The 26,629-nt window shown below is 35.9% G+C and overlaps 1 protein-coding gene across 1 annotated transcript in view; it reads right to left on the bottom strand.

Moving 5' to 3' along the window:
- The window catches only part of LOC140226378 (rho family-interacting cell polarization regulator 2-like), a 103,698-nt gene extending 77,981 nt beyond the window's left edge, over positions 1-25,717 (bottom strand). Inside the window, exon 1 of the mRNA XM_072306861.1 lies at positions 24,551-25,717. Within this exon, the coding sequence (XP_072162962.1) occupies positions 24,551-25,717 (1,167 nt within the window). The remainder of the gene's footprint in view (positions 1-24,550) is intronic.
- Positions 25,718-26,629: the final 912 nt, after the last annotated feature.

Genomic DNA, 26,629 nt, shown 5'->3' on the forward strand with positions numbered 1-26,629 from the left:
TCCAAAGTCCCTGACACATAAAGCTTGATTATTGTTGAGGAAGTGATTAGAAATTGTCTTCCACACCATGTATACAATATCAGCCACTCGTCTTTGGTGAACATGATTGTACAGGGCCTAACACTTGAAAAGTAGGTGTTATTATTCCATACTCACCATGTTATAGTACATTGCTGTATAGATATTGATAAACAGACCAGAGTGTCTTTTGTTGCTTTTGGTAAGAAGGACACTCAGATCAGAATTGTAATATCAGCACACGATAAGCAACCAACCGTAGGAATCCGTTATTTCTCAAGTACTACTTCCAAATGACATTCCTTCAAATACACTGCACAGAGATCTCAGTAAGAAGAAAGAGAGAGGTATATTCTTGATCTCAACAGACAGTAGCTCTGTATCTCATGGAGGAATCTAATGTGCTACTGCGATAGAAGATTGCTTACCAATACCAGCCACAGAGCCAATAAATAGCCTTATGGCATTTTACTTGAATCATGACATTCTTAATGCCTTATTTCTCTACTTATGTTACTCACTGTTTCTATATCTCTCCCACACTTGTGTGTGTCTAAATATGTGTGTTTATTTTATGCCTGTTTGTACATATAAACACCTATTTATACCCCTTGACTTAAGTATCATGACCTTGTGGCCTGATTTTTTCTTTCACTTCCACTTTTTTTCTTTTAATTTTTACACTCATTCATTAGTTTATTTGTTTGTTTGTTTTTTACTCTCATCAAACATCACACCCACTGCCTCTATTGATACATTACTGATTAAAGGAAACCACAACCACACTATAAACATAGAGTGGGTGAAAGCAGCAATATTAGTAGAACACATCAGTGAAAGTTTGAGGAAATTCAGACAAGTTCATTAAAAGTTATGAGATTTTCATTATAAAAGTTTCAGTATCATCATCCCTGGATAACATGACAACTACACTTTGTGATGTCATGGACAATATAAAAAAATATTTTCTATTTATATGGAGAATGACATAAAATTTCATTTTTAATGAAAGGTACACATTCCATTGGCTTGTTACTAAGATTAGGGTAATATCAATCGCCATGCTTTTCAATGGAGGCAAGTCAAGTGTTGTTTCATTTTGCTAGAAACATGAAAATAGGTTGAATTTTGAGGTGTGTATTTCTTTCTATTTGTCTCCATAGCTACAAATTGTAGAAGGAGACAAATTGAAGAAAATCCATACCTCTTCTTAACCTTCATTCCTCTGCTTCATAATCTCTTGCTTTTGTGTTCAATTTTCTTCATATTTTCTTTATATTGGTGTTCATAATAACATTGTAAGTGTATTATTAGTCTCCTTTTCCAATGATGATGGCACCAAAACTTTAAGAATTCATAACTTTTGAATCAACTGTAAAATTTTTCTCTAACTTTAACTGATGTGTTAAATATTGCTGCTTTAGCTCAATCCACATTTATGTTTTGGTTTATGGTTTCCTTTAATTATCAAGTATATTGTGCACAATATATATATATATTTTTTTTTTAATTCTTTTTTATTTCATTTTTTTAGTGGAATGAAGTGAATAACATGATGAAATACCCAAAAAAGATAAAAACATTACGTTTCTAAAACTAATTTTTAATGAATGCATTTGATATAAATAACACCACCCAAGTATATTATTCTTGGACCCAAATGAACATTTCTAGTTTATTAGATTCATATTCATCCTTTATGTATACCACTTTAATATGTCAACAGACTGACACATCAATCTATATTCATATTAATATATGCTTTTATCTTTCATATTCTAATCTTCAGCAGTTGCTCAATAGCCAGAAACCAGAAAATGGCCATTAAGACAGCAATGTGAATAATGTCTAAGGACAGATCTAAAGAAAAGCTGTTGACCTGGTACTCTGGGTTTCTTATCAGATTTTTTAAATTGCTCTTGAAAGTGAACCATGAAACTGAAATTATAATAAATGTGTCAATTTCAATGGGAAACAAACACAGTGGGGATGTCTAGTGTCTGCATGGAGTAACTCAATTTGGGAAACCAAACAAACAAACAAAACAAAAGTCTGATGAAGAGACTAATCATTAAAAGCAGGATGTTCTCTTTTCTTGTTTCTTTGTAATGAACTGTTATTCTGAGCTAAGTGGACCTTTTACCTTTGGAATTTATTGATCAGGTCCTCATACCAAGTGAATTTATTGTACACTTTTAGTCTAAGTAATCAGTCTTTGATGCGAGTAAAAACATTCTCTACAGTCGGCATGAGGACATAGACTGCATGATAATACATAGAAAAAAAAAACAACATCGAAAATGTAATCTACTGCATGAAGTACTGCATCCTACAAAAAATCTGAAACGCTCTAAATAACGGATCATGTTCTTTGACCCAAGTGTATCAAACAGGAGAGGGTCTGTTATACAGAGACTAATATGGTAATCAATCAATAAGCTTGAGTGATGGTGAGTTGTTGGGTCTGGGGATAGTGACTTTATGGAGTTCTTTGCTCAAAGGCTAAGGGTTACTGCAGTTCACACTCTGTATGTAAAAAAAAAAAAAAAAAAAAAAAAATGTTGCACTTAAAACTGCCCTAATTTGATGACCTTCGATTTTGATGTAAAAATTGTATTTCTTTTTTGAAACTAGCACTTTTATGCTTGGGTGTGGTTAAACTATTTTGCTTATTAACCCCTTAATATTTGGGACTTATTTTGCTTCTTCCATGTTTGCAAAGCAGTGCTTTGTCAACATGCTAATTTGTTGTTGTTCTTTTTTTTTATTGTTTTAATTAAGCCTAGGTTGGGAATGGGCTATGTTACCTGAGTTGGAGGGGATACCAGTAGAACAAGCCAACACATTGTAGCACTGGGCAGTGTAACTATAATTTGCTATTTATTTTGCTTATTTTGCTACTTCTGTGTTTGCAAAGCAGTGCTTTGTCAGTATGCTAATTTGTTGTTGTTGTTGTTGTTGTTGTTTTTTAAAGCAAAGGTTGAGAATGGGCTACAATGTTTGTTACCTGAGTTGGAGTGCATCCCAGTAGAACAGGCCAGCACACTGTTAACACTGGGCAGTGTAACTATAATGCTTTCCAAAATTATCATCATTACTATCACAATGACTATCACGCTGATGATAATGCTTATGGTGTTGAAGATAATGATTGCGTCGTCATGATAATAATCACCATCATTATCATTGTAATTTTTCTTTAAACTTGAACTTGAGTTTGGGCTAAAGGTTAGGCCTATACTACATGCAATTTCCCTTGTCACATTTGTAACATAAGACATTCTGGCAGCGAGGTGAACATTGTGGGTCAATCATACGAAAGTAAAATGAATTTCTATATCCCCAGTCTGCATTAATGGCTTTAATGGCCAAGTGCAGTAACTTGGGCACATCCGCCCGCTTGTTGAGTGGAACTTTCAGGTCACACAAGGAAGTACAGTGCATGTGTTTTTCCCCACTGTCTTTGATGGACTATCATTATTCATTCTCTTGTCTTCCATTGAAGTTTAATAAGTAGATAGACCAGCTCACTATGTATATTATGAACACTTCTGGATCTTTTCTCCCTTCAAGGACCAATAAAAAAGGTTTTACATATTCTATCCATCTACCTGTGCTCCATGCATTCTTGTACTTGTAATGCACTTTGCCTGCATTAATTGTTCACTCTAAAAATGCAAATGTTGAATCAACATTTAAAAGGGCCGAGGAGTGACAGCATTTTTGAAGTGTTGCATCCAACTTTTAAGATAACATTTTAAATGTTGAATCTAGCAAGAAAGCCAACACTTTGAAAATGTTGTCACTCCTCGGCCCTTTTAAATGCTAATTCAACATTTGTGTTTTTAGAGTGTTGACATGTTGGGCAAGTGGATGGCAAGCCTTGGGCAAGCTTTTTTTTTAAATATAAGGAAAAACTATTTCTATAAAGGAATGCATAGAATTTTAATCTTAAACTGGTCTATCAAGTCAGAGAACCTTTGACCTCAATTTAGAGTCATTTACTACTGCATGCACTTAAATCTTATCTGTCTTAATGCATGAAGTCCTAAAAAGGTTTTTCCCCTTTTTATCAATATGACTGTATCAAAGCTCATCAATTGAAAAAAAAAAAAAGAAGAAAAAAGATACATACTTTTATATAATAATATATGCGCCGTATTTCAGATTTACCCTGTACAAAATAAGAGGGATTTTGTAAAGACAGAGTAAGGCTGTGCTACTGTATAATCTCTGTTACTAAATAGTAGACTTTAGCTGCTGATGTGTGTGACAACTTCTATCATTGGAAAGTTGCAGGATTTTGTGAATCATTTTTTTTTTTGTTTGTTTCTTCCATTCTCTGGGAGTTGACTGCATATCAAACACCACAGCTAATTGTAAGACTTTATTTCACATATTTTGTCCATTTTGGACCAGTTTCTGAGCTCATGAAATTTTTTCATTTTGTTGGATGATGAAAAATAAACAGCTCCCCCTGCAGGCGGGAATATGTACAGCCATCTCCCATTACAAGGAGATTTCATCTTTATGGGCTCTTTTGCATCTGTGTAAACAGACAGACTAAATCTGGTAATTTTACATGGTGAGGGCTTATGGTCTCTGAGTTTCTGCTCTGCCACACTTACTTTTCTAATACGTTTGCTGCTACTACTGCTATTACTCCTAATACTCCTATTACTCCTCTTCCTCCTTAGTCTTCTACTACTACTACTACAGTAGTAGAACAATAGTAGTAGAATAAAAATAATCCACTTCTGTTACTACTTCTACCCTTACCATCAATACTACTACTACTTCTACAATTACTACTACTACTACTACAACAACAACTACTACTACTACTACAACTACTACTGCTGCTGCTACTACTACTACTACTACTACAGTAGTAGAATAAAAATAATCCACTTCTGTTACTACTTCTACCCTTACCATCAATACTACTACTACTTCTACAATTACTACTACTACTACTACTACTACAACTACTACTGCTGCTGCTACTACTACTACTACTACAGTAGTAGAATAAAAATAATCCACTTCTGTTACTACTTCTACCCTTACCATCAATACTACTACTACTTCTACATTTACTACTACTACTACTACTACTACAACAACTACTACTACTACAACTACTACTGCTGCTGCTACTACTACTACTACTACTACTACAACTACTACTGCTGCTGCTACTACTACTACTACTACTACAAATAATAATGATGATGTTATGACTACTTCTGCTGCTACCACTTCTACTTCTACTTGAAGGGTTTGTTTGCAAAAACCGATAAGTCCATTTTTGAAGATTTTGAAGTAGGATATCTGTCATAAAGTACAAAATAATACCTTTTAAATGATATATTGGTCACTACATATAGAAGCATATTTTTGAAGTTATGGTCAAAAGAAGCAAAAATTTTCTTATTATTCTCTTTGTTTTTCTTGACCTTTAATCGCAAATATCTCCATTTGGCAAATATGGACTTATCGGTTTTTGCAAACAAACTCTTCACTTCTTCTTCCATTACTACTACTTCTATTAATGGATATATTTCTTGTGACAATCATTTCTTCTTCAACTAGTATACACTTACTTCTGATTTGATTACCACTTAGTAACTACCACAAATGACAGAAGTGTCTTTTCATGTATTGGACTAAAATTTCCTTGATTGACATACTCTAGCAAATTTCCTTTGTCAATGTCACACAAAGTGTAGAGGTCAGACCAGTAAAAGCACAATCAATAATGCCAACCCCAAAATATTGATTGAGAGAGATAAAAAAAAGTGTGTGTGTGTGTGTTTGGGGGGGGGGGGGGGGGGGAGCAACTAGCTTGCTAACGGGATGGCAGGGCTAAGTACATGATCAGCATTCTGTCATATCACACCTCACTGTCAAAACCTGCAGTTGATTTGATCTGTTTTACTGTTTGTTTCTATTTGTCTTCCTGTGTGTGTGTTAATGTTTTCCATTTATCAATTTGGTAAAGGTATTGTTTACTACTGGGAGCAAAGATTTCAAAAATGTTACAACAAAAATATTACAACTGACCTACATACCTGTAGGTCAATTGTATTAAAAAAAATCCTACGATATAAGATTTGCAATAAAGCCTAAAATACAAGGAGATATCACTATGTTTTCTCAACAAACCACAACTGCAGTCCAATGGTTTATTCTGGAAACAATTTTATCGTAACTATTGTTCACATTCTGTATATACCTAACAATACTTAACATTGATTATACTGTTTAAAATTTTTACACCGCTTGTTTCTATTCTTCACTCACATTTTAGAACTATTTTGAAACACTGAAGTTGGATTTTTGTTTCATCTGCAAATGGGCCTATTATGTGTAACTCCTATAGAAATCTCCTTCCTCATGCCACACTAATAACGTTCAATAATTACTACAGACCAGATCAAAACAAAAAGCTGACATTTGTCATTCAATACCACACAGTACACTTTCAGATCACGTTTAAGTTCTTTCACAAATGAATAGGGTGATTATTCAACAAAACTAATGTGTACAGAAAGTTTCAGAGAAGATGGGACCTAAAGAAGATTCTTGGAATTGAAACAAAAAGTCATATTTTCAGGAGAACATGATATTTATCAGAACCATGTGTTCAAATAAGATGATCCTCTGGCTTCAACTGAATTGTTATACTTTGTACATTCTGTGTACATTTATATTGTTTGATTGTTTGTTTGTTTGGGCTTTTTGTTTGTTTGTTGTTGTTGTTGTTGTTGTGGGTTGTTTTTTTTTTTTTTTGGGGGGGGGGGGTAAATTCCAACAAAGTAACAAATGGATCTTGCATGAGTGCATACTGAAATTACAACATTGTGCAAGAATTGCTATCATATGAAAAACAACTTTTAAAAATCCTTTGTAAAAGAAGTGTGAAAAATAGGCCCTCTTTGAAGGCATTAGAATGATATATCGAGGAACATTTCTCGATCAAGATGCATGGGCAGTGATTTCTAAGTATGAATCCTGCTCAGTCATTGCACTTCTTGGTGTAATGCTTCTCAGGATTTGGGTAACGATCCACAAGAAACTCTCGCTTCTCGTCTGGTAAGTCTTGCACCTGTTCCTTGACTGTTTTTTTCTCTAACGCTTCTTGAATCATTATTGATTTGGAACGCACGCCAAAGCACCGCCTCTTTCTCGAGTCAATCCCTTTGTAGCATTGGCGCTGTACTCTGCCAATGCTTGACCTTTTAATGCTCTTTCACAAGCTGTAATCAATGCCGTCATTACCAATGGCAACTACACAAAAATGTCAAGTATTACTTGGTGTGGAATTCTTCCCTTACTTTGCCCGAAATAATGGAAAAACAACTGAGCCGCCATTTTGTTCATATGTGGATTTATTATCATCTATCTCCTGTCGGTAATCACTTGACATTGTCATGAATGCTATGTCTGTCAGGGAAATTTACAAGGAAGTGAAATTGAGCATAGCGGGAACAAAAAATGACAGAAATAACTTGAGATTTCACAGTGTAGTACAAGTGGCATCATTGGTATTTCAACACATTTCCCACAAGCACCAAACAGATATGGTATAGAGTACAAGCGGAGATTATATTTCATATCTAATAGTGATACAATAGTAATAATAATGAAGTATTTCAAGAGTTTTATATCAATGATTTGACTCAGTTCCTTTTGATTTAAGACATATGCGATTGGAGCTGGTGAAAAACAGGAAAAAAATGTTAAGATAATATGGGATACTTTTTTAAAAGTAACCTCTGGAATATCTCTTGCTAAGAATCTTATCTAACAAGTTAAGAATCACTTGAAAGATTCTATTTTGCTTTCATATTTGATGTGCAGCCTTAAAAAATTCTTTAAAAATGGTGTTTAACCTGTGTTGTTCGTTTTGCCAACAAACTCTTCATGTCTTGTTCAACATGAAGTCAACCAACTTGTTTCACTTTACCCTATGAAATCTTGTGAAGAAAAGTTTTCTGAGCACTCACACTTTGTTCACATGTCCTGAAAGGAAGACATCCATAATTTATCACCACTTGCAAAAAAAAAAAAAAAAAAAAATAATAATAATACTTGCACATGCGTTTTCTAAAATCTTCTTCACATTCACTCTGATTTCAATGATTTCAAATCAAATTTGTCTAGCCCCCTCCTCCCTCAAAAAACAAAAACAAAAACAAGAATTACTTTGGTAGAAGGCTTCACCTGTATGCAAACTATCAACTGTTTATTGAACTAGCATTGCTTGTTTGTAATTAATCCCCCCCCCCCCATTCAATTTCAATATCTCAGGTTTGGCAAGATGATGGGGCTGGAAGTTACTCTTATAATCCACCCAATCCTCTGCATCATCTATCTTAAATTTACCAGCAGTACATATCAGTGGAAATGCTTCTATCAAGGATGGGTCCTGTACACATTTACCCATTCCTTACGAGATATGAATCACATCAAAATCTTTGCACACATCCTATCAGTTTTCCCATGGACAAAAATTAAAGGGACGATACAGTTTTTGTTGACATCAAATTAAATATTATCAACAATTTTTTGGGTGAAACAATGAGAAACCTCTTAATATGAAATATGATAAAGCACATAATTCTAAGAGTAATTCAATATTTATTTGATGAAAATTGGTCTTGAAATGTCTGAGATATCAAAAAAGAAAAAAGAAAAAGCAGTGATCCTAATGAAAGGTGGGACCCACCTTTTATTACAACTGGTTTGTTTTACTTTGTTTTGGGATATCTCAGCCATTCCCAAACTGATTTTCACCAAATAAATTTTGAATTTCTCTTAGAATGGTATGCTCTGTACTACTTCGTAAGTAGTTTCTTGGTATCTGGCAAAAAGTTAAAAGCCCAATCCTCATCTCCACCAATACTATACCATAGATCCCTTTAATACATTGTACTATATTGGATCAAAATGAAAGTGATCTAGTTGTGGTGATGTACATGTCTAGATACCACAGAGGGAGTAGTTGATAATCAAGACTGATGCATGTAATCTATTTTAATGGTGTGTGTCTTACAGCAAACTTTCAAAAGTGTATGTGCAATATATGGAAATTTCAGTGAGGAAAAGTTAATGACTGCAGGTTGTACAGACGATAGTTATGTTAGTTGGATTGGTAACAATTCACGCCAAACTGTCAGGTTCATATGAGGAAAACGTGTAAGATGAGGTGGATTTGGTTTAATACTAATGTTAAATTATACATTTTCTGCATGATACAAGGAAGCATGTCAGAAAAATACATTGCTACATTTGAATACAGTTTTAAGGAAATGTTAGAGTATGGGTGATACACAGTATATCTGTGCGAACTATATGGCATTGTTGAGGTTAATCCGATGTCAAATATTGATTGCATTCAAGGAAATAAACATAAAATTGTATTTAATAGAAACTTGGTCATGTTAAAAAAAAAAGTGAATCACAGCATAATGCATTCACTTAAGGGATCCCTTTTCACTTTTCTTTATTTTCATGATTTGACAAGTTTCGTTGCAAATTGAGTTAACTCCACTCTTGTCAATTTGAGAATCTTGCGATTAAATCTGCCTAAAAAAAAAGTAAAAAAGAAGAAAATAATAAGAAATACATGATACTATTTATTACAACTTCCAGAATAGTCCTTGTTATACAATAAGGAAGGAATGGAAGGTTTTAATTTATTTGCTCTATGATATAACAATTGAGCAAAAAGTGTTTAAACAAGGCTCTTAACCTGACTTGCATTTAAACTCATCATTTATACCCCAAACCTAAGACATGACAGGATTAGAGAGACATATCGTCATAGTAATGACACTGCTGTCAGTCACTGTGTGCAAGCATGCATCAGGCAAGATATTAACTTTTCCAATCTCACATCACACAACATGCACATGCATACAGTGTTCATGCCCAATGCCCAATACATGTAAGAAACAATGATAATTGTTTCTTGTTTAATATGCTTTAAGGAAAACAAAATGATATAAAAATGATTATACTGTGATTATGGTCTACATAGTATATATTTTTTTTTTCGGGTTGCACACTAACCCATTTTTTTTTTTCTACTGGTTTGACCTGTCTGTCAAACCAGTAGGTACTGTTTTTCCATTTTTTACTGGTCCATTCTGGAAAAAGTTACTGGTCTGACAGTGATTTTTACTGGTCCTGGATTGTCGGACCAGTGCCAGTGTGCAGTGTTTTCATTTCTATACTTCTTCTGCAAATGAAGACTTTGTTCGCAAAAACTGATAAGTCCATATTTGCCAAATGGAGATATTTGCGATTAAAGGTCAAGAAAAATAAAGAGAATAATAAGAAAATTTTTGCTTCTTTTGACCATAAATTCAAAAATATACCTTTATATGTAGTGACCAATATATCATTTAAAAGGTATTATTTTGTACTTTATGACAGAGATCGTACTTCAAAATCTTCAAAAATGGACTTATCGGTTTTTGCAAACAAACCCTTCAAATGCAGAGACAATGCTCAGAGTTGCATTTTTTTTTTGAGTATCAAAAAAACATGCATAATTAGCAACTAACATATAAATGCATGTTTATCCATTCATTCGTCCATTTCTTTCAGGTAAAAATATGTCAAACCATTGAAGAAAGGGGAAAAAAAACTAATCAAAAATAATAAACATTGATGTGGCACCAAGATACTGAAGTTAAAATCAAAAGAAAATAAAAAAAAACCGAGAAATCACACCATGCAATGCAAAATGAAGAAAGGTGTTTGTTATTTGTTGTTTTGTTTTGTTTTTCTTTATCAAACATGTCCACAGCTACACTCTCCTTCTAGAGAGGAGAGGTGTCATTGCAATTATATTTGGCTGATATTGATGAATAAAAACTGATATTTATCAAAATCATTCTCTCTCTCTCTCTCTCTTCCCATTTCCCCATTTTGGAATCTCATACACAACGCATAAATATCCTCCTCTTTACTTCTTTCACATACTTTCTGGGGTTTTTTTTCACTTCTTGAACACTCTATTTTTTTTTTCTCTCTCTCATTTGAATTTCTCTCACATTTGATTGTTAGTTATTATTTCTTGCCTATATACCTCTTATCCCCTTCCTTTAATTCTCATATTCAATCCCATATCAGTCGCATTGTGAAATGTAATGTACCATCTGCAAGAATTAAAACAAAATTCAAGCATTCCAGAAAGAATTTTGCTCAGGAAGATAATATTGTATGTGTGCAACACACACACAAACACACACACACATTATGCTGTGCAAAGTATTAATACACTGACTCACCGATTCTGCCACTAACACCAGCTACATAATGGTAAAGCAGTTGCAAAGGAAAGAATAACATAGGGGAAGAATTCATATTTTTATCCAGTTTATCATATAACGTACTGTAACTTTTATATTTTCATGATCATTATTGATTACATTCAAATTACATAAACTAACAACCCACTCTGTACACAGAACAATGAAAAAAAAACAAACAAACAAATGTACATATAAACCACATGCACAGACATGCACACACACACACACATACATACATACATACACAAATTAACTGCTTGAGAGACATTGTCATGACGCATCAATCACAAAGATCACTAGAAGAAGCTCATATGTAGAGCAATATCACAATCATTGCACACATTTTCATTCACAAATCCATCTGAAATGCTGTCAAACTACCCAATACATGATGTTTTTCACCCTGATAAATGGAGGCACATCACATGATCAAAAGTTAACATTTTCACTATATAAGAGAGGCGAGTCTGTGCTTATATTGGCGAACAAAGATGAGAAAGAAAAAAAGACGAGCGAGCGTCGGTTTTTTTTTTTTGGGGGGGGGGTAGGCTTTAAACAGGATTCCTACATGTTTGGTTTGGCTCTTTGTTTGTATTTTGCTTAGTAAGTTTTAATGAAAGAAATATATTAAAAAAAAAATGAAAACAGGCTTTCCTCTGGTGATAAAGTACATATTCCTGCCACAGGATGTCAGGTTCCAAAACAACACTGAATAAGGAGGAACGATGCTGAAATAATTGGTGGTACCATTTTACTGCTAACACCGCCTATAAGCAGAGTGAATTGGAAGACATTTGCCCTGTATTGTAAGGTAGTAAAACATATAGTCTGCATATTCTACATGAAGCTAAATACACACGTTTACATATCAAAATGTATATAGCTCGCAAGTTAAACACGCACCTGCATGACTTCACTGAGAGCATTTCACATAATTTCAATTTCATTTTCCTGAAATAACTTTTAAACTGTCATTGAATACTGTAAACATTTGCAGCATGAAACTTGCAAATCGAAGCCAACTACCTTTTTTTTTTTGGGTCAATACATAAAACTTTTGCAAATTGCCGCACATTGAAAGAAATATAGGCCTACAACCATGTTCTGAATTGTGTGGACAAAATTTTCATGTGCATTACACTTTTGCTAATTGTGCATGTCTCCTTGTAATATTCACCGAAGCTAAATGCATGAGAAAATATTTCTGATTTTACAACACGTCAAATTAGTCATTGTTTGCAGTACTGCTAAAATAGCATTCAGTGCCAATGACATTTTCTCATTTTTTTTTTGGCAAATCTATTGAATTGCCATCCTTCAGGAAGATATATCTTGTACAAACTTTCCATGTGTACAAATGATATCTGATGCAAAAAAAAGTTTACCTGGGGGTCCCTTCCTGTTTCAAGAGGTAAAAATAACATGTTGTAAAACCATCCCCAAGGTATCATCGTGTTTAACCCGTTGAGGATGGACTGTTTTTGCTACAACACGCATTTCCCGTAGACACATGGCCGAGTATACTCGGGACTCGCCCTCAATGGGTTAAAAGAAGCGTTCCTGATTATCAATGTCTTGCTAAAAGAAAAGGTACTATACTATTTGTTGTTACCTTGTGACATTCACAATTCTTTCTCCTTGTCAACAATTATCTTCAATATGTTGCCTGATTTAAAGGCCCTGATTACCTTTTGGGAGCAGAGATTAAAAAAAAAATGTTCAAGATATTACATTTGATGCATATGTGTAGGTAATTCATATCATAAAATGTCCTGCCATATAAAATCTTATTTTGCAATAAAGCCTAAAATATAATGAGGTATCACTATTTTTCTCATTAAACCATAATTGTATACAGTTTAGTCTGAAAACATTTTTATTATGAATATTGTTTACATTTTGTATATTTAACAATACTTAATATCAATTGAAGAGTTTGTTCGCAAAAACCGATAAGTCCATATTTGCCAAATGGAGATATTTGCGATTAAAGATCAAGAAAAATAAAGAGAATAATAAGAAAATTTTTGCTTCTTTTGACCATAACTTCAAAAATGTACCTTTATATGTAGCGACCAATATATCATTTAAAAGGTATTATTTTGTACTTTATGACAGAGACCGTACTTCAAAAATGGACTTATTGGTTTTTGCAAACAAACTCTTCAATTATACTTGTTCAAATTTTTACATTGTTTTGTTTTGTTTTTTCTATCCCTAACTCACATTTTAGAACTATTTTGAAGCATTACTGCTGGGTTTTTATTTCGTCTGCCAATGGCAAATTATGCCTTTAAAGGCCCTCATACTGCTGTATTCATGATCGCAAGTGCAAGGCAAGCTATCATAAAGCTGAAGCCGTCTCCTGAAAGGTCTTTGTATAGAGGTCTGCAAATGCGATCAGCACTCATGAGCATTGGAGGAGACTTAATGACTACACCAATCCTGCTGAATAATTTAGCGAGATATGATTCAGTCTGTCGTTACAACCAATGAAATTGCCTGAGTTGCCCACTGGAGATGAGTGTTAAAAAAAAGAGAGAGTTCTGCATTGAAGCTTCATTGAGAAAGGGATCTGGTGATTGGTTGTGATTCTTGCTACTAGTTGCTCAGAGCAGATTTGAATAATTCAAAGGCATAAATTAGAAAACTCTGAGTAGGCACAAGTTGGGACACTCCAAAGGGTCTTCACCCCTCTATGGAGTTTGTCATTTATTACAACCCCCGGGTCACATCCATTGCATTCCTTTACAACAGCAGTTGCTTCGCCGAGTGTGAGTGTGATATCTAAATGATTCTTGAAAATATCATACGCTTATTCCTTTACTGCTACGGGTATCTCATTAATATCAACTCATAGTATGCTGTCTACAGTATGCACTGGTCTGGTAAAAGCTGAAAGGGAAATACCCTTCCACATCCAAATTTACCGTAATCTGATACCATCTACAGAATATTACTGCCGTGGCATTTCAAATCCTTTTTATTTTTGTTCCACTTACAATGAAGTGTTACACAGAGCACTTGATACACATCTACTTCTTCAAAACCCCTTCCTTTTTTCCTCGCAAAAGTAAAGCATTCTTAAATATCCAATTCTCAGTCAATCGGTTATTTCTGTCAGTTTAGAAAAATCCAAATTTGGTGAGTGACTAAGTCTGTATTATATTTCTAACAGAATCTGACTATAAGTGGAAAGTCTTTATCTGGTGACAGAATGTTGGTTTGGTAATGCAAGGCCACATCATTGAAAATTAGGATATTAATATACAATCACCAAACAAATTTGTTGAGATCCACCGTAATTACGTGCACATGTGGGTGGGTGGGTATATTTGTGTGTGTGTAATGTTGGGGGGGGGGGAGCTGCCACTAAGTATTGTGAATGCAAAGGATAGCATATACGAACAAAAGAAAGCTGCTCTACTATACCTAATCATAGGAGGCTGGCCAAAGAGCCATAACAGGAAAGGAATTCAACACGGATGTCAGATAACATGTCCACTTCCCCTACATATGAGATATCTGTCCAGAAACTCAGGAAAACCAAAAGTGACCTTCCACACAATACTAAGCTTTTCAAAGAATGGAAAACAAAACAAGAACAATAGCATTTCCAATGAATGTGTGTGTGTGTGTGTGTGTGTGTGTGTGACAGAGAGAGAGAGAGAGAGTGTGTGTGTGTGTGTGTGTGTGTGTGTGTGTGTGTGTGTGAGTATGTTTCCATACAGATTGAGATGATGGTGACCTAGTATGTAAAGAGACTTAATGTTGATCTAGAAAAGGTGAAAACCCTGGATCTTTGTTAGGTATTCTGTCATTATTTAGTGAGTAAACTGCTCATAAATTGTTTTACTTTATAAGCAACTTGAAGATCATGGGTGATATATGTTTTTGTTTTCTTTGTTATAAAGTTTTGGGTGTGAAATTGTCCCATCTTGCTGTTGGCTACACATTGGTACTCGCTGTGAGTGTATTATGTGATGCCAGGAGGTGTTTACACAGTTTGTCTGTTTCTGCAAACAGTTTTCTGCGAAACATGGTAATGAATGTAAGTGAAACCACTTGATAAAATACTCAACAGGAGATTGTGGGCGTTTTCTCCTTGAATATATTATGTTTTCAGTAATATGCCAACTAGTCAAGTTAGTGGTGCCAATTTGAGGAGCAGCCCAACAATGGCTCCCTGTGTGTGCTTGGTCACTGGTAACCTTATCAGGTCATTGAATGACCTCAAAGACGGCCAAAATTAAACAGAATTACCTTCAAGTCTAAACACAGACTTGATCTCATGTAGTCTATATCCCTACAGACCTCATTTTACATTCTACAGTTTGTTTTTACAGGAAGATAGTCTTCAATATCTATACTTTTTTTTTGGGGGGGGGAATGCATGTTGGCTTTGCATGAATCTTGTGGTTTTGCTTTGATTTCTATAACTATAATTTGAGCTATGCTGGGCTATACATGTGCCCTTAAAGGTTCCGTTTACCTTTGGGAGCAGTGATTATAAAAATGTTCAAGATACCACATTTGATGCATATGCATGGGTCCGTTGTACCATAAAACATCTTACCATTAAATTTTCGCAATAAAGCCCACAATATGAGGAGATATCAGTATTTTTTTTTCCAGTAAACCATAACTACAGAAAGTTTAGTCTGGAAGCATCTTTATTATTACTGTTGTTCACATTTTGTATATTAATAAGCAATGCTTACCAGTGATTTTTTTAGTGGTTGTTTCTGTCGCTATCTCATATTTTGGAAGTATTTTAAAGCACTAATGCTGGGTTTTTGTTTCCTCTGCAAATGGTAAATTATGCCTTTAAATCTCCACCAGTCATCTTGATAATGAGACAAGATTGGTATTTATGCTATGTTTATGCAGGTGATAGTAAAGCCTTGTACTCCCTTATTCACTTCCTGCAAATATTCTCTTTTCCAAACATAAGAATGAATTGAACTTGATAAAAAGACACGATAGTAACTAAAACAAACAAGACACTCAAAGATTCATTCAAATAATGGATTTTCATATCACACCAAAAAAAAAAAAAAAAATGCCTTTAACCCATAGAAGATGAGTCCCGAGAATATTCTGGCAGGTGTCTATGGGAAATGTGTGTTGTAGTGCAAAATCAGTCTGTCCTAAACAGGTTAAGGGTCTGAGTGTCATCAGACTAACCTTGAGGCAACAGACACTCTTTGTTCCCTTCCATAAGATGATTTTTCCAGTTGTAGATCAGATTACCAAACAAGTGGTGAGGTTCAAGTTTGTACATCTTTTGAAGGGGGTCTGTCATGTTACACCACTGGCAATTCCCAAGACATATCCTTTGATTTGAAATCCACATCTTACTGTGATACAAGAAAACATATACCCCTTTCAGGTAATCGCGGTTCAATTATCCGCATCCAAATAATGCGGATGAAGTAGTCAAAATCGCGTTCATATATCCCATGAAGTGCGCACTACTTTTACGAGCACCCGTTCATATAATGGTGCGAGTTATTTGTGCGAGTTATTTGTCATGGTTACTGCGCACGCCTCTATAATGACGTAATGTTTCCGGTGAATATCCTCACGTGTATGCACACCTCTCGCGCGCTCAAGCTCAGCAATCAGCGGTTGTGCGGGAAATCGAGTGACCTTTGACCGAACTGTGGAATGTTAGTGCGGATAAGTCGTAAAACGCGTTCATGTATTCTCGATCTACTCCTCATGCTGCAATTATGCGCATAATAGCAGCATAAAAATAATGCGCACTTTTCTACTCCTCTCCCGTTCATGTAATCGAAATTTTACGACTTGTGCTCCTATTATCCGCATCCACGATTACCTGAAAGGGGTATAAGAGACTAGCATCAGATGTGTAATTACCTCATCACTTTAACCCCCAATGACCCAGGTTCTCAATATTCCACTGATACTGTGTAAAGGAAAGTTATCAGTGGCATTGAAAGTGTTAGAGCAATGGCTGTCAGCAACCTGTTTGTTTTTTCCATGACCTTGTCATTTTCGGTTTGTTTGAAGGAAACATATTTCACTAAGAACCTTATTATGCTGACCAAACACCGAGACAATACCATTGCTATATCAGGTATGCTTTACTATTTCACATTGCAAACAGAAAGACACATTAAAAAAAATGGGACATGAATAAAAAGAAAATCATTTTGAAAGAATTCAATTGCATGCAATCTCTTTTAATAAATACTATAGAGGTGTCACTGTACTGTGTCTCGAGTGATCATGGGTGACTTGTTGGTATTTCATGTATACAAGTGCAAGTAATACCCTTTACAATAATAGTATGATATAACATTTTAGAAATTGTAGTCAAGTTCTCCTTTGTTGTTTGTGGTATTACTGTACATTATATACATCATACTTTGCAAGCAACATGTTTCCTGACTTGGCACTTAAAACACAATTTTAAAAAGTTTGAAAAGTTGCAATCAAGAAACAAAGCAATGAAATGAAACAACCATGCCCTCTAGGAGAAAGATATTAGCAGTTTCCCAAGTTTCAGACAAAATACTATACATTTCTTATTTTTGAGGTAATATTTTTGGCAAGTTGATTTAGTTTCATTTATAAGCTAAATTTTGAGAAAATGAAATGACCTTGACATTGTGGCAATAGAGAGAGAAGCAAAACCAATAAACCAGGAAAGACTGGTGAATGTCTACTTTAACCCGTTGAAGACAAGTCCCGAGAATACTTGGGCAGGTGTCTATGGGAAATGCAGGTTACAGCAAAATCAGTCCATCATCAACGGGTTAAGGAGTAATAATTTTACGGACTCAATACCTTCATAAATGCTTATAATGATGAAAGGATCCCATCCACAAAAAACAAACAAAACAACAACATTAGATGATATACTATCCTACAGCAAACCCATTTCCAGTGATTAGCAATCGAAACTCCAAGTACAAAGGTGTGTTCCACCACTTTTATCATCATTATCCTCATTAACGTTGATATTACAATTCTACATGATTTGTAACAACGGTGTATGCGTGCCTACAGGCCTTATTGGCTTTTTATGTATACACCATTTTCCATTTTACTTGTTGCCTTTTGTAATCTGGAACAATTCATGACTGTAATTCTGATGTTCTTGTTGTGGTTTCTTTTACATGTCATTGTTTTTTAGGTTCATCTGTAACACCGAATGCTTCATGTTGTTTTTATTGTGATTGAAATGGAAATAAACGAATTGAAATTGAAATTGAAATTGAAATATTAATTAACAGGCGCACCCAAGTAAATTCAGAAGTCTTACTTTGTGTCATTGATTTTGTTCCTTTTTCATGGAAATAGAATGCATCTTCTCAGCTATCAAACTGAACTGTAAACATCCTTCTCTTCTAGAGACTGTGGAAAATTCTCTTACTTTATTCAGTTTTCCTGACATAGGACTGGAAGGAAAAATCAGGGACACATTCATTGAATGTTTCTGATTTTCAATGCCAACTACATGTGGTTCTTTTAAATCTGCTTATCAGAAAACGCTATCCAACCTCCAAATCCACACATATTACACAATATGATGAGCAATACATAGAGAAATTATTTGGATTTTACAAAAGTGTACCTTTAAGTGAAAAAAGGCTATGGCAGATATTCAATCATGTTTGTGTGTGTAGCAAGAGTAGATGGACTTTCACACTGCCGGAATTCCCAAAGAGAAAACACTATTGTTAACTCACCATGACACTAACACAAGAGGAAGATCTCATATGTGTATGATGACCTCAGATAAGGACTTTCTATGGCAGATTGCTTTGAACTTCTATGAGTTATTAACAAATGGTATTCTAACAAGGTTTGCAAACATACGGCATAGATGTTGAAAGTTTATTGAAGATCTTTTTAAGAAATATTTTGTTGCTTGATTACCAAAAAAGGTCTACATGATTATAGTAATTTTAGAAGGTGTTTTTCAGTTAGTGGCCTGCAAAGCTCTACTCCCCTCTTTGGTCTCCCATTTTTTGTTTTATTTGTTATTCATTTACGTATTTATATATATATATATATATATATATATATATATATATATATACTTATTTATTAATTTATTAATTAATTAATTAATTAATTTATTTATTTATTTATTTATTCATTCATTTATTTATTTATTTATTTATTTACTTATTTATTAATTAATTTATTTATTTATTTAAGGAGGTGCTATCCAATTTTAAAAGAGGATGTCATCTATATTTTTGACAAGTTTTTCTATTTAAGAATGTATCTGTAACTCCTTAGAATAGCTTCTTTTCTTTTCACAGGTGAGAGCATTTGGACTGAACACACTCATGTGAAGCTCTTCCAATATTGCTGAACATGTCAAGTGTCTTCAAATTACCCCAAATGGAAACTAAAATCCTGCTCAGGCTGAAATGGATACCACTGGAGATGTACTAGTACTTTCCTTGTAATTAAAGGTACAGAAGGCTATACACTTTTGCAGGTCAAGCCCTTGGTTGAAAATGACAGTTTCAGTTTACAGAGTGGTACATTTGAAGAGTTTGCAAAAACCGATAAGTCCATTTTTGAAGATTTTGAAGTACGGTCTCTGTCATAAAGTACAAAATAACACCTTTTAAATGATATATTGGTCACTACATATAAAGGTACATTTTTGAAGTTACGGTCAAAAGAAGCAAAAATTTTCTTATTATTCTCTTTATTTTTCTTGACCTTTAATCGCAAATATCTCCATTTGGCAAATATGGACTTATCGGTTTTTGCAAACAAACTCTTCATTTGTAGAATACAAACTTGTTTGGTACAAACATGCACAAACACAAGCAGATAGAGATACTCCACAAAACCAGATATGCCTAAACATACATTATATGCAAAGACACACTTTTACACACACGCACACACACACTCCAATGCACTAAACTCACTAACATGGATAATAATGCAAAGTGTATCTTGAATTTTGCAAAGACTTCAATCAATCTTTTAGTACCAATGTTCTTGGTTTTTAAGGCCAATTTCATTTCCAAAGTTAGCCTATAATAACATTTACAAGCTTATCTTTTCTTTTCCATCAGATTGTGAAGTACAGGCAAAGTCTCACAAATTAAGACTTTAATTTTGCAGATATTGTTCAATTTACAATTCAATATTGAAATCACACTGATCCTTTAAGGCATGTTAAAAAAAAATAAATCCTTGTGATCTCGATTTGAGTCAATGAATATTAAAATCAAACTGGGCCTTTAAAGTGATGATATAGAATTGGAGGAAATGAGGATTGAGCTTTAAACTTTTTGTGAGATATCAAGAAACCACTTGTGAAATAGTATAGAGCATACCATTCTAAGAAGAATTTAAGTTTATTTGATCAAATTCCGTTTTAGAATGGCTGAGACATCCAACAACAAGGCAAAACAAAGTGATGGTAATAAAAGTTGGGTCCTATCTTTTACACGATTATTAGGATTGCTCCGTTTTGGGTATCTCTGCCATTTCGAAACCAATTTTCATCAAATAAATGCTGCCTTCTTCTTGGAATTATTGATATTATATGCTCTTTCATTTTTCTCATAAGAGGTTTCTCAATATCTCACCCCAAAATGTTAGAAACCTGAAGTTAGGTCTCAACCATAACTATTAATTATGATCCTTTAAAGGTTATACAAAGGGAGAATTGAGGATTTGGGGCTTGTGGTTTGATAAAGATAGGAATAGGATGTGGGGGTAGTCAGTTATCTAATTGTAGCATAGAGCATTTTTAACTCAGGGTCAACAGACCACAGACACCCAGCAGAAACAGCTTGGGCTGTATAATAAAGCATACACTACCACATATATAGGCCTATCCACATGTACATGTACTAGTAAGAGAAAATCATCTATAGATGTATATTTTCTAGTTCGTGTGTGTGTGTGTGTGTGTGTGTAAGTGTGTATGCATGCCATAATAACATATAGTATGACTACTATGAGGTGTTCATGATTAACATTCCAATTACACCCTTCTTTCCCCCTCAAGATTTTTATTTATTTATTTATTATTTTCAATTTTTGAAGAAAAAAATGGTTGGGGCATTGAGGTGTTTATCAAAATTGAATTGGAGAGAAATTGTATCGATTTTGCAGATTGCAGTTCCCCACCCCCCCCCCCCCCAAAAAAAAAAAAAAATCTTGTTCTATCTGTCAACACACATGTATACCACTGCATGCAACTTATTCTTGATAAAAATCTTTAAAATGTTGGTACTTTACTCTCCATGCACATTCATGCAACATGATTCCCTATTTGGGAAGCAGATGGACTGACCCCTTTAATAAGTACACGTGTCCTCAGCCCACCACTCCTGGCACAGGGTTGCCTTATTAGGCCAGGGCTGTCCTAAGTGTCTGGTGTGTGGCAAGTCGTTTGATACAATTGTACATACCGCCTGACCCTGTGTGAAATATTGCATTTGTATGCCCCAAATGAATACCAATCATCACCATCAATTTAGATTACTGTCACAGGAGCAGAGTCTAATCGAAATGCAGGCAAAATGCCTATCTCTGGTACACTTCGATTCTAAAATAGACTCGAAGACATGCGATGTACCTTGGCCATATATAATTATAAGTAGGCCTACATTGTAGTTTTCATTTAAGAACATCATATTGAAAGTACATGTATGTATTTTGTTAATTTGATACCAGGAACAGAGTGTAATTGAAGTGCAATGTATGTACATGTAATTTAATCTGCTTTGCATTACATTTAAATGCTAAATCAGGCTCACGATTTAACCTATCTCACCACTTTTTGAATCATTGTACTGGAGTTTTACACACTTCTTATAAGGACATCTGGAATATGTAACTTTTTTTTTTATTGGTAATAGTCCCTGAATAATTATTATGAGATTAATCCTACATTGTTTTCATGATGCATTCTATGAAAAATTTCATACAAAGGACTTGTTAATGTCCATCATTGCTACTAAATATCTGCCTTTTATTTCCTGATTATATTTTAAAACACATCGCAGAGGTGAACACTGAGAGCTAGAAATAAAATTAATGCACCTAGACTTTCTAGACATGAAGATCTCTTATAGAGGTAGTACACAGCATACCCATCTTCCATACCCGCTGCGTCAAAAGCAACGCACTCTTGGATTTCCAAATGGCTGAGGATGAGGAGCAGGGAAAAGTAGACTAAGCAAATAGCAAAGTATGTTTTCACAGAGGAATTGGTTTATAGCCCCAGACCTCGACTCAAGACAGGGGACTCGATGCCTGCGAGACATTGGAAAGGAATCCAGTCTACATTGTCAAATTATGCAGCTGATTAAAACTAGGGAATTTCCCCACCCCTCCCTCCTCCCCCTTCCCCCTCCTCCCATCTCATTATACACTCATCTACTCCCTCTTCTATGTTAAATCAAGAGATCACACCTTTCAGAGACTTCACAGAAATATGTGATTCATCTGTCTGATCAGAGATGCTATTATTTCTCACATGTGAATCAGGATTTCTCATCAACATTTTGTCCTGTTGGGTTTTGTGTGGGTGTGTGTATGTGTGTGCATTTTCCTCAGATCCTTCAAATGGCCATGGCACCATCTATGAATAGCACAAAGACAAGTTTTGACTTCATTGCATTTTGCCTTTGCTTTTTTTTTTATCTTGGAAAAGCTATTTCATTGGATGTATTTTGAGTAGCATTACATCAACAAAGAAAGAAAGCTCCATCAAAGAAGAATATCCTCACAGACATACAGACTTGTTATTTTTGTTTATGCTGTTCTGGTTTAATGTTTTTTTTTGTGTGTTTTTTATGGCCTATACCACTGAGTGAGTAATTAAATCCTTAGCAAAAACAGTGGAAAGGTCCACTGGGAGATATAGCAAACTTAATTCTTGTGATGAATTATGGCTAAGAAAGTTTAGACATGTTTGTGTTCACTCATCCTTCAATCTAAATAATGGCATTTTGTTGCTTATAATTTGGGTCACACTCAGGATGGAGGGAAGACACAGAATTAGGCCAAATATCAAATATACATCAGCATAAGTTATATATATTAATTCTACAGAAACCTTTTTCCCCCTCCCCACAACATGTGGAAATCAAGTCAAGGCAGAATTAATTACCAGCATACTGCAGCATGGAAGTCAATGGTGATCAATGGAGACAATCAATGGTCAAGAACACAGTATACATTATAATATCAGCATGCCGTATATCATTACTCCAAATGCACAATTGGTCATTAAACCCCTCTGGTCAATACTTCTGCCCCCCCCCCCCCCTCTCATGCTTCACATACACTGTACAAGTGACCACAATGGTTGTACATGCCTGTTGTTTTTTGTTTTGTTTTGTTTTCTCTCTCAATTTGCACCTAGTTGATAGCGTCATTATGTTTAAGAGCTCAATATATCTATACCTTAATTTATTTAAATTGGATACATACACACAAACACACACACACACATTCATTATACATACGTAGATTATTATCATCTCCTATTATCACCAATAGATTCTCAAATTCTTATTATGAATGTGTAAGGTATAGCCTTCTCAATTCTCAAGTAAATGCATACAAAGTCCATAATGGAAACAATATCATTAACACTCTCGTTTCCGGCATAGCTTTCTCTCTGGTAGCAGTCTCCAACACATCAGAACTAATCATGTAGTGACACGCAGCATCAGGCACTGCTTTATATAGCAACTTTAATTCAATGTGACTCACAGAGAACCACACAGTTTTCCAGTCATCATTCCTCCACCACTACTACTCAATATGGCAAATGCAATGATCCTCTCATCTAAGCAATTTAAAAAGACATTTAACCATTTACAAATTCATATGTTGAAAGCAAGTAAAAATTGTTCTTTTATCTTTTTTTTTTACGTATATGAAGCACAAATCTGAAAAATATAATATTCTACGTACTGTAAATTAACAGAACTGCATGATACAATATTGGAAAGGTTGAGAAATCATGATGTTATACACAAATCTGTCGGATGATAAGTTGTACGATAATAAATCTGTTAGATATTGAGTTGTATCATAATTTTTCTGTTTAAATCAATTAATGGTTTTACGATTATTTTTTCTCTCTTTTCACACAACAATCACAACATTTTTTACTGGATGTATACCAGGCTAAATAGCAAATATGCCTATAATTGTATCAAACTTACCGGACTTGGAGAACGTTCCCTCCTCGCTTTGGGTTTGATCTGGAGGCTGTCAAATTTATCCAGTTGCATCAACGAGTCGCTTTGAGGGCGATAGTGCTTGGGCATGGCCCTACCTCTCTCCACGGGAACATTATCTGCCTCTGACAGGTAGAGGGCACTCTTTGGACGCTGCCTGGCAACATCGCTGGTCGCCTTGACGGGGATCTCCTTTCGTAGGGCGTTGTCGAAGATTTCGCTCTTCGGCCGGCGATACATCTCGCCCGTTTGTTTGGACAGGCTCGGGTGGTCGCGCTTCCCTGAGAATCTGCCCCGTGTTAGGATGCCTTTCTTTGGTGAGTCTGGGGGCGAGGTTTCTACGGTAACAGGCACGGACTCGACTTCCGCGTCTTCCTTATCCGCATCACCAACAACCTGCCGGAGTTTGCCTGCCTCCCACTGGAAACTAACCTGCTTCACAAAGCGCCTCCTCCTGATCACTTCGCCGTCCGCACCGACAGCCGTCTCGGTCTCCGGAATCGGCGAGACCGCCTCAGACAAGTCGTCCAACCTCCCTTCTATAGTGTGCTTATTCCTGCCGCTGATATCGGTGGGGCTACGTTCCCTGGCACTGCAATCCGACACAAATGCACCATTTGTTCCACTCCAACTTATTTTGGGAATCTCTGTTTTTCCTGTGTTTTTCTCTACACCAGTCTCCACTTCCTCATTTAGAAACAACACTTCCACCTCTTCTCCCCCGGCTGAGGCTGCCTGTGCACGTGTTCCAATGTTTCTTTCTATACTCACTGGCTCAGTTACAGCAGATTCACTCCGAACAGGAGAATCAGTCAGCGTGGTGACCAACCCTCTCTTTGCAGTCACACCAGCGCTGTCCCCTGCACCATGCCAAATGAGAGACGAGTCCAGTCTGCCTCTGTCAGACCAATCAGCACCATGCTCTCTGTCCTCTAGCGATTTGGTTTCAACAGGCCTGGTTTCACTATCACGCTGGCTCAGTTCCAAACTGTGTGATCGACTGGCAGCTGACTGTGGAGGTGCCCCGGTTTCACTATTTGATTTGTGCTCCGAGTTCGCTAGTTCATCTAGAAGATTCAATGCTTCGTTCAGGACTGCATCCTCTGGCAAGATTTCCGTATCAACTTTGTTAACAGTTGTTTCATCTGGCATAGATCTCAAATGGACATTACTTAAATCACAATCATCTTGGAAAGATTTTTCTTGGGATAATTTTAACCTACTACTGGCAAAATGATTGTGATCATTTTCCCCATCCTCCCCTTCTGTACACTCACTTTTTTCTTCAATGACATCGAGTTCATTTCCCACGCTCTCTTCTCCCAAGCTTACTCTTGAAGTCTCGCTCTCACGGGAGGGGAATGAGCTTCCCTCAGTCAAAAGTTTTGTGTGATTTGATATGCCATGGTTCTCAGCAGATGAGATGAGAGAATTCTCTCTGACAGTGTCTACGACTGTGGGGACGACTCCTTCTATGCGTTGGACGGAGGCTGCATCCAGCCTCACCTTATTGCTTTCCCTCTGCACATGATTAAGCTCATTAGTGCTCGTGACAGCTTTCACTCCTGCTACGCCTCTCGCAGCGGCCGTTTTTAGATCGGGTCCAGCGCTGGCTGCAACATCTGCTCTCGCTCTCACTGCACTGGGAGCATTGATTGTGGACTGGCTAGTCTGCGTTTCAGACCCGCCAGTCTCGGTGGATCCCGAGACCCCACCTGACCCCCGGCGCCGTGATCGAGTTCTCCTTGTCACCTCCGCGTGGATGGCGGTGCTGGTATCCCTACTCCCTGTGTCAGATGAATGACTTCCTGTTATGCTTGTGGGAACGTGGCTGCCATTTCCTGCTGACTGTGAGGGGTTGGCCCCACCCCTTTGTCCCTCAGTCTCGGGACGTTCTCTCCGCCGTCTTCTAGGCCTCTCCGGTCCCTGAACTGAGGTTTGGTTGGCATGTAGTCTTACTTCAGCCACTCTCATTTGCTGCTGCTCTTCCATCATCCGAGCTGCTGTCCTCTTAATGATTTCCTCCATCTCTCTAGAGGTGATTCCACTCTTTACGGGGGTGGA

The sequence above is a fragment of the Diadema setosum genome, chromosome 3 (assembly GCF_964275005.1).
Source record: "Diadema setosum chromosome 3, eeDiaSeto1, whole genome shotgun sequence".
In the NCBI taxonomy this organism is placed as follows: domain Eukaryota; kingdom Metazoa; phylum Echinodermata; class Echinoidea; order Diadematoida; family Diadematidae; genus Diadema; species Diadema setosum.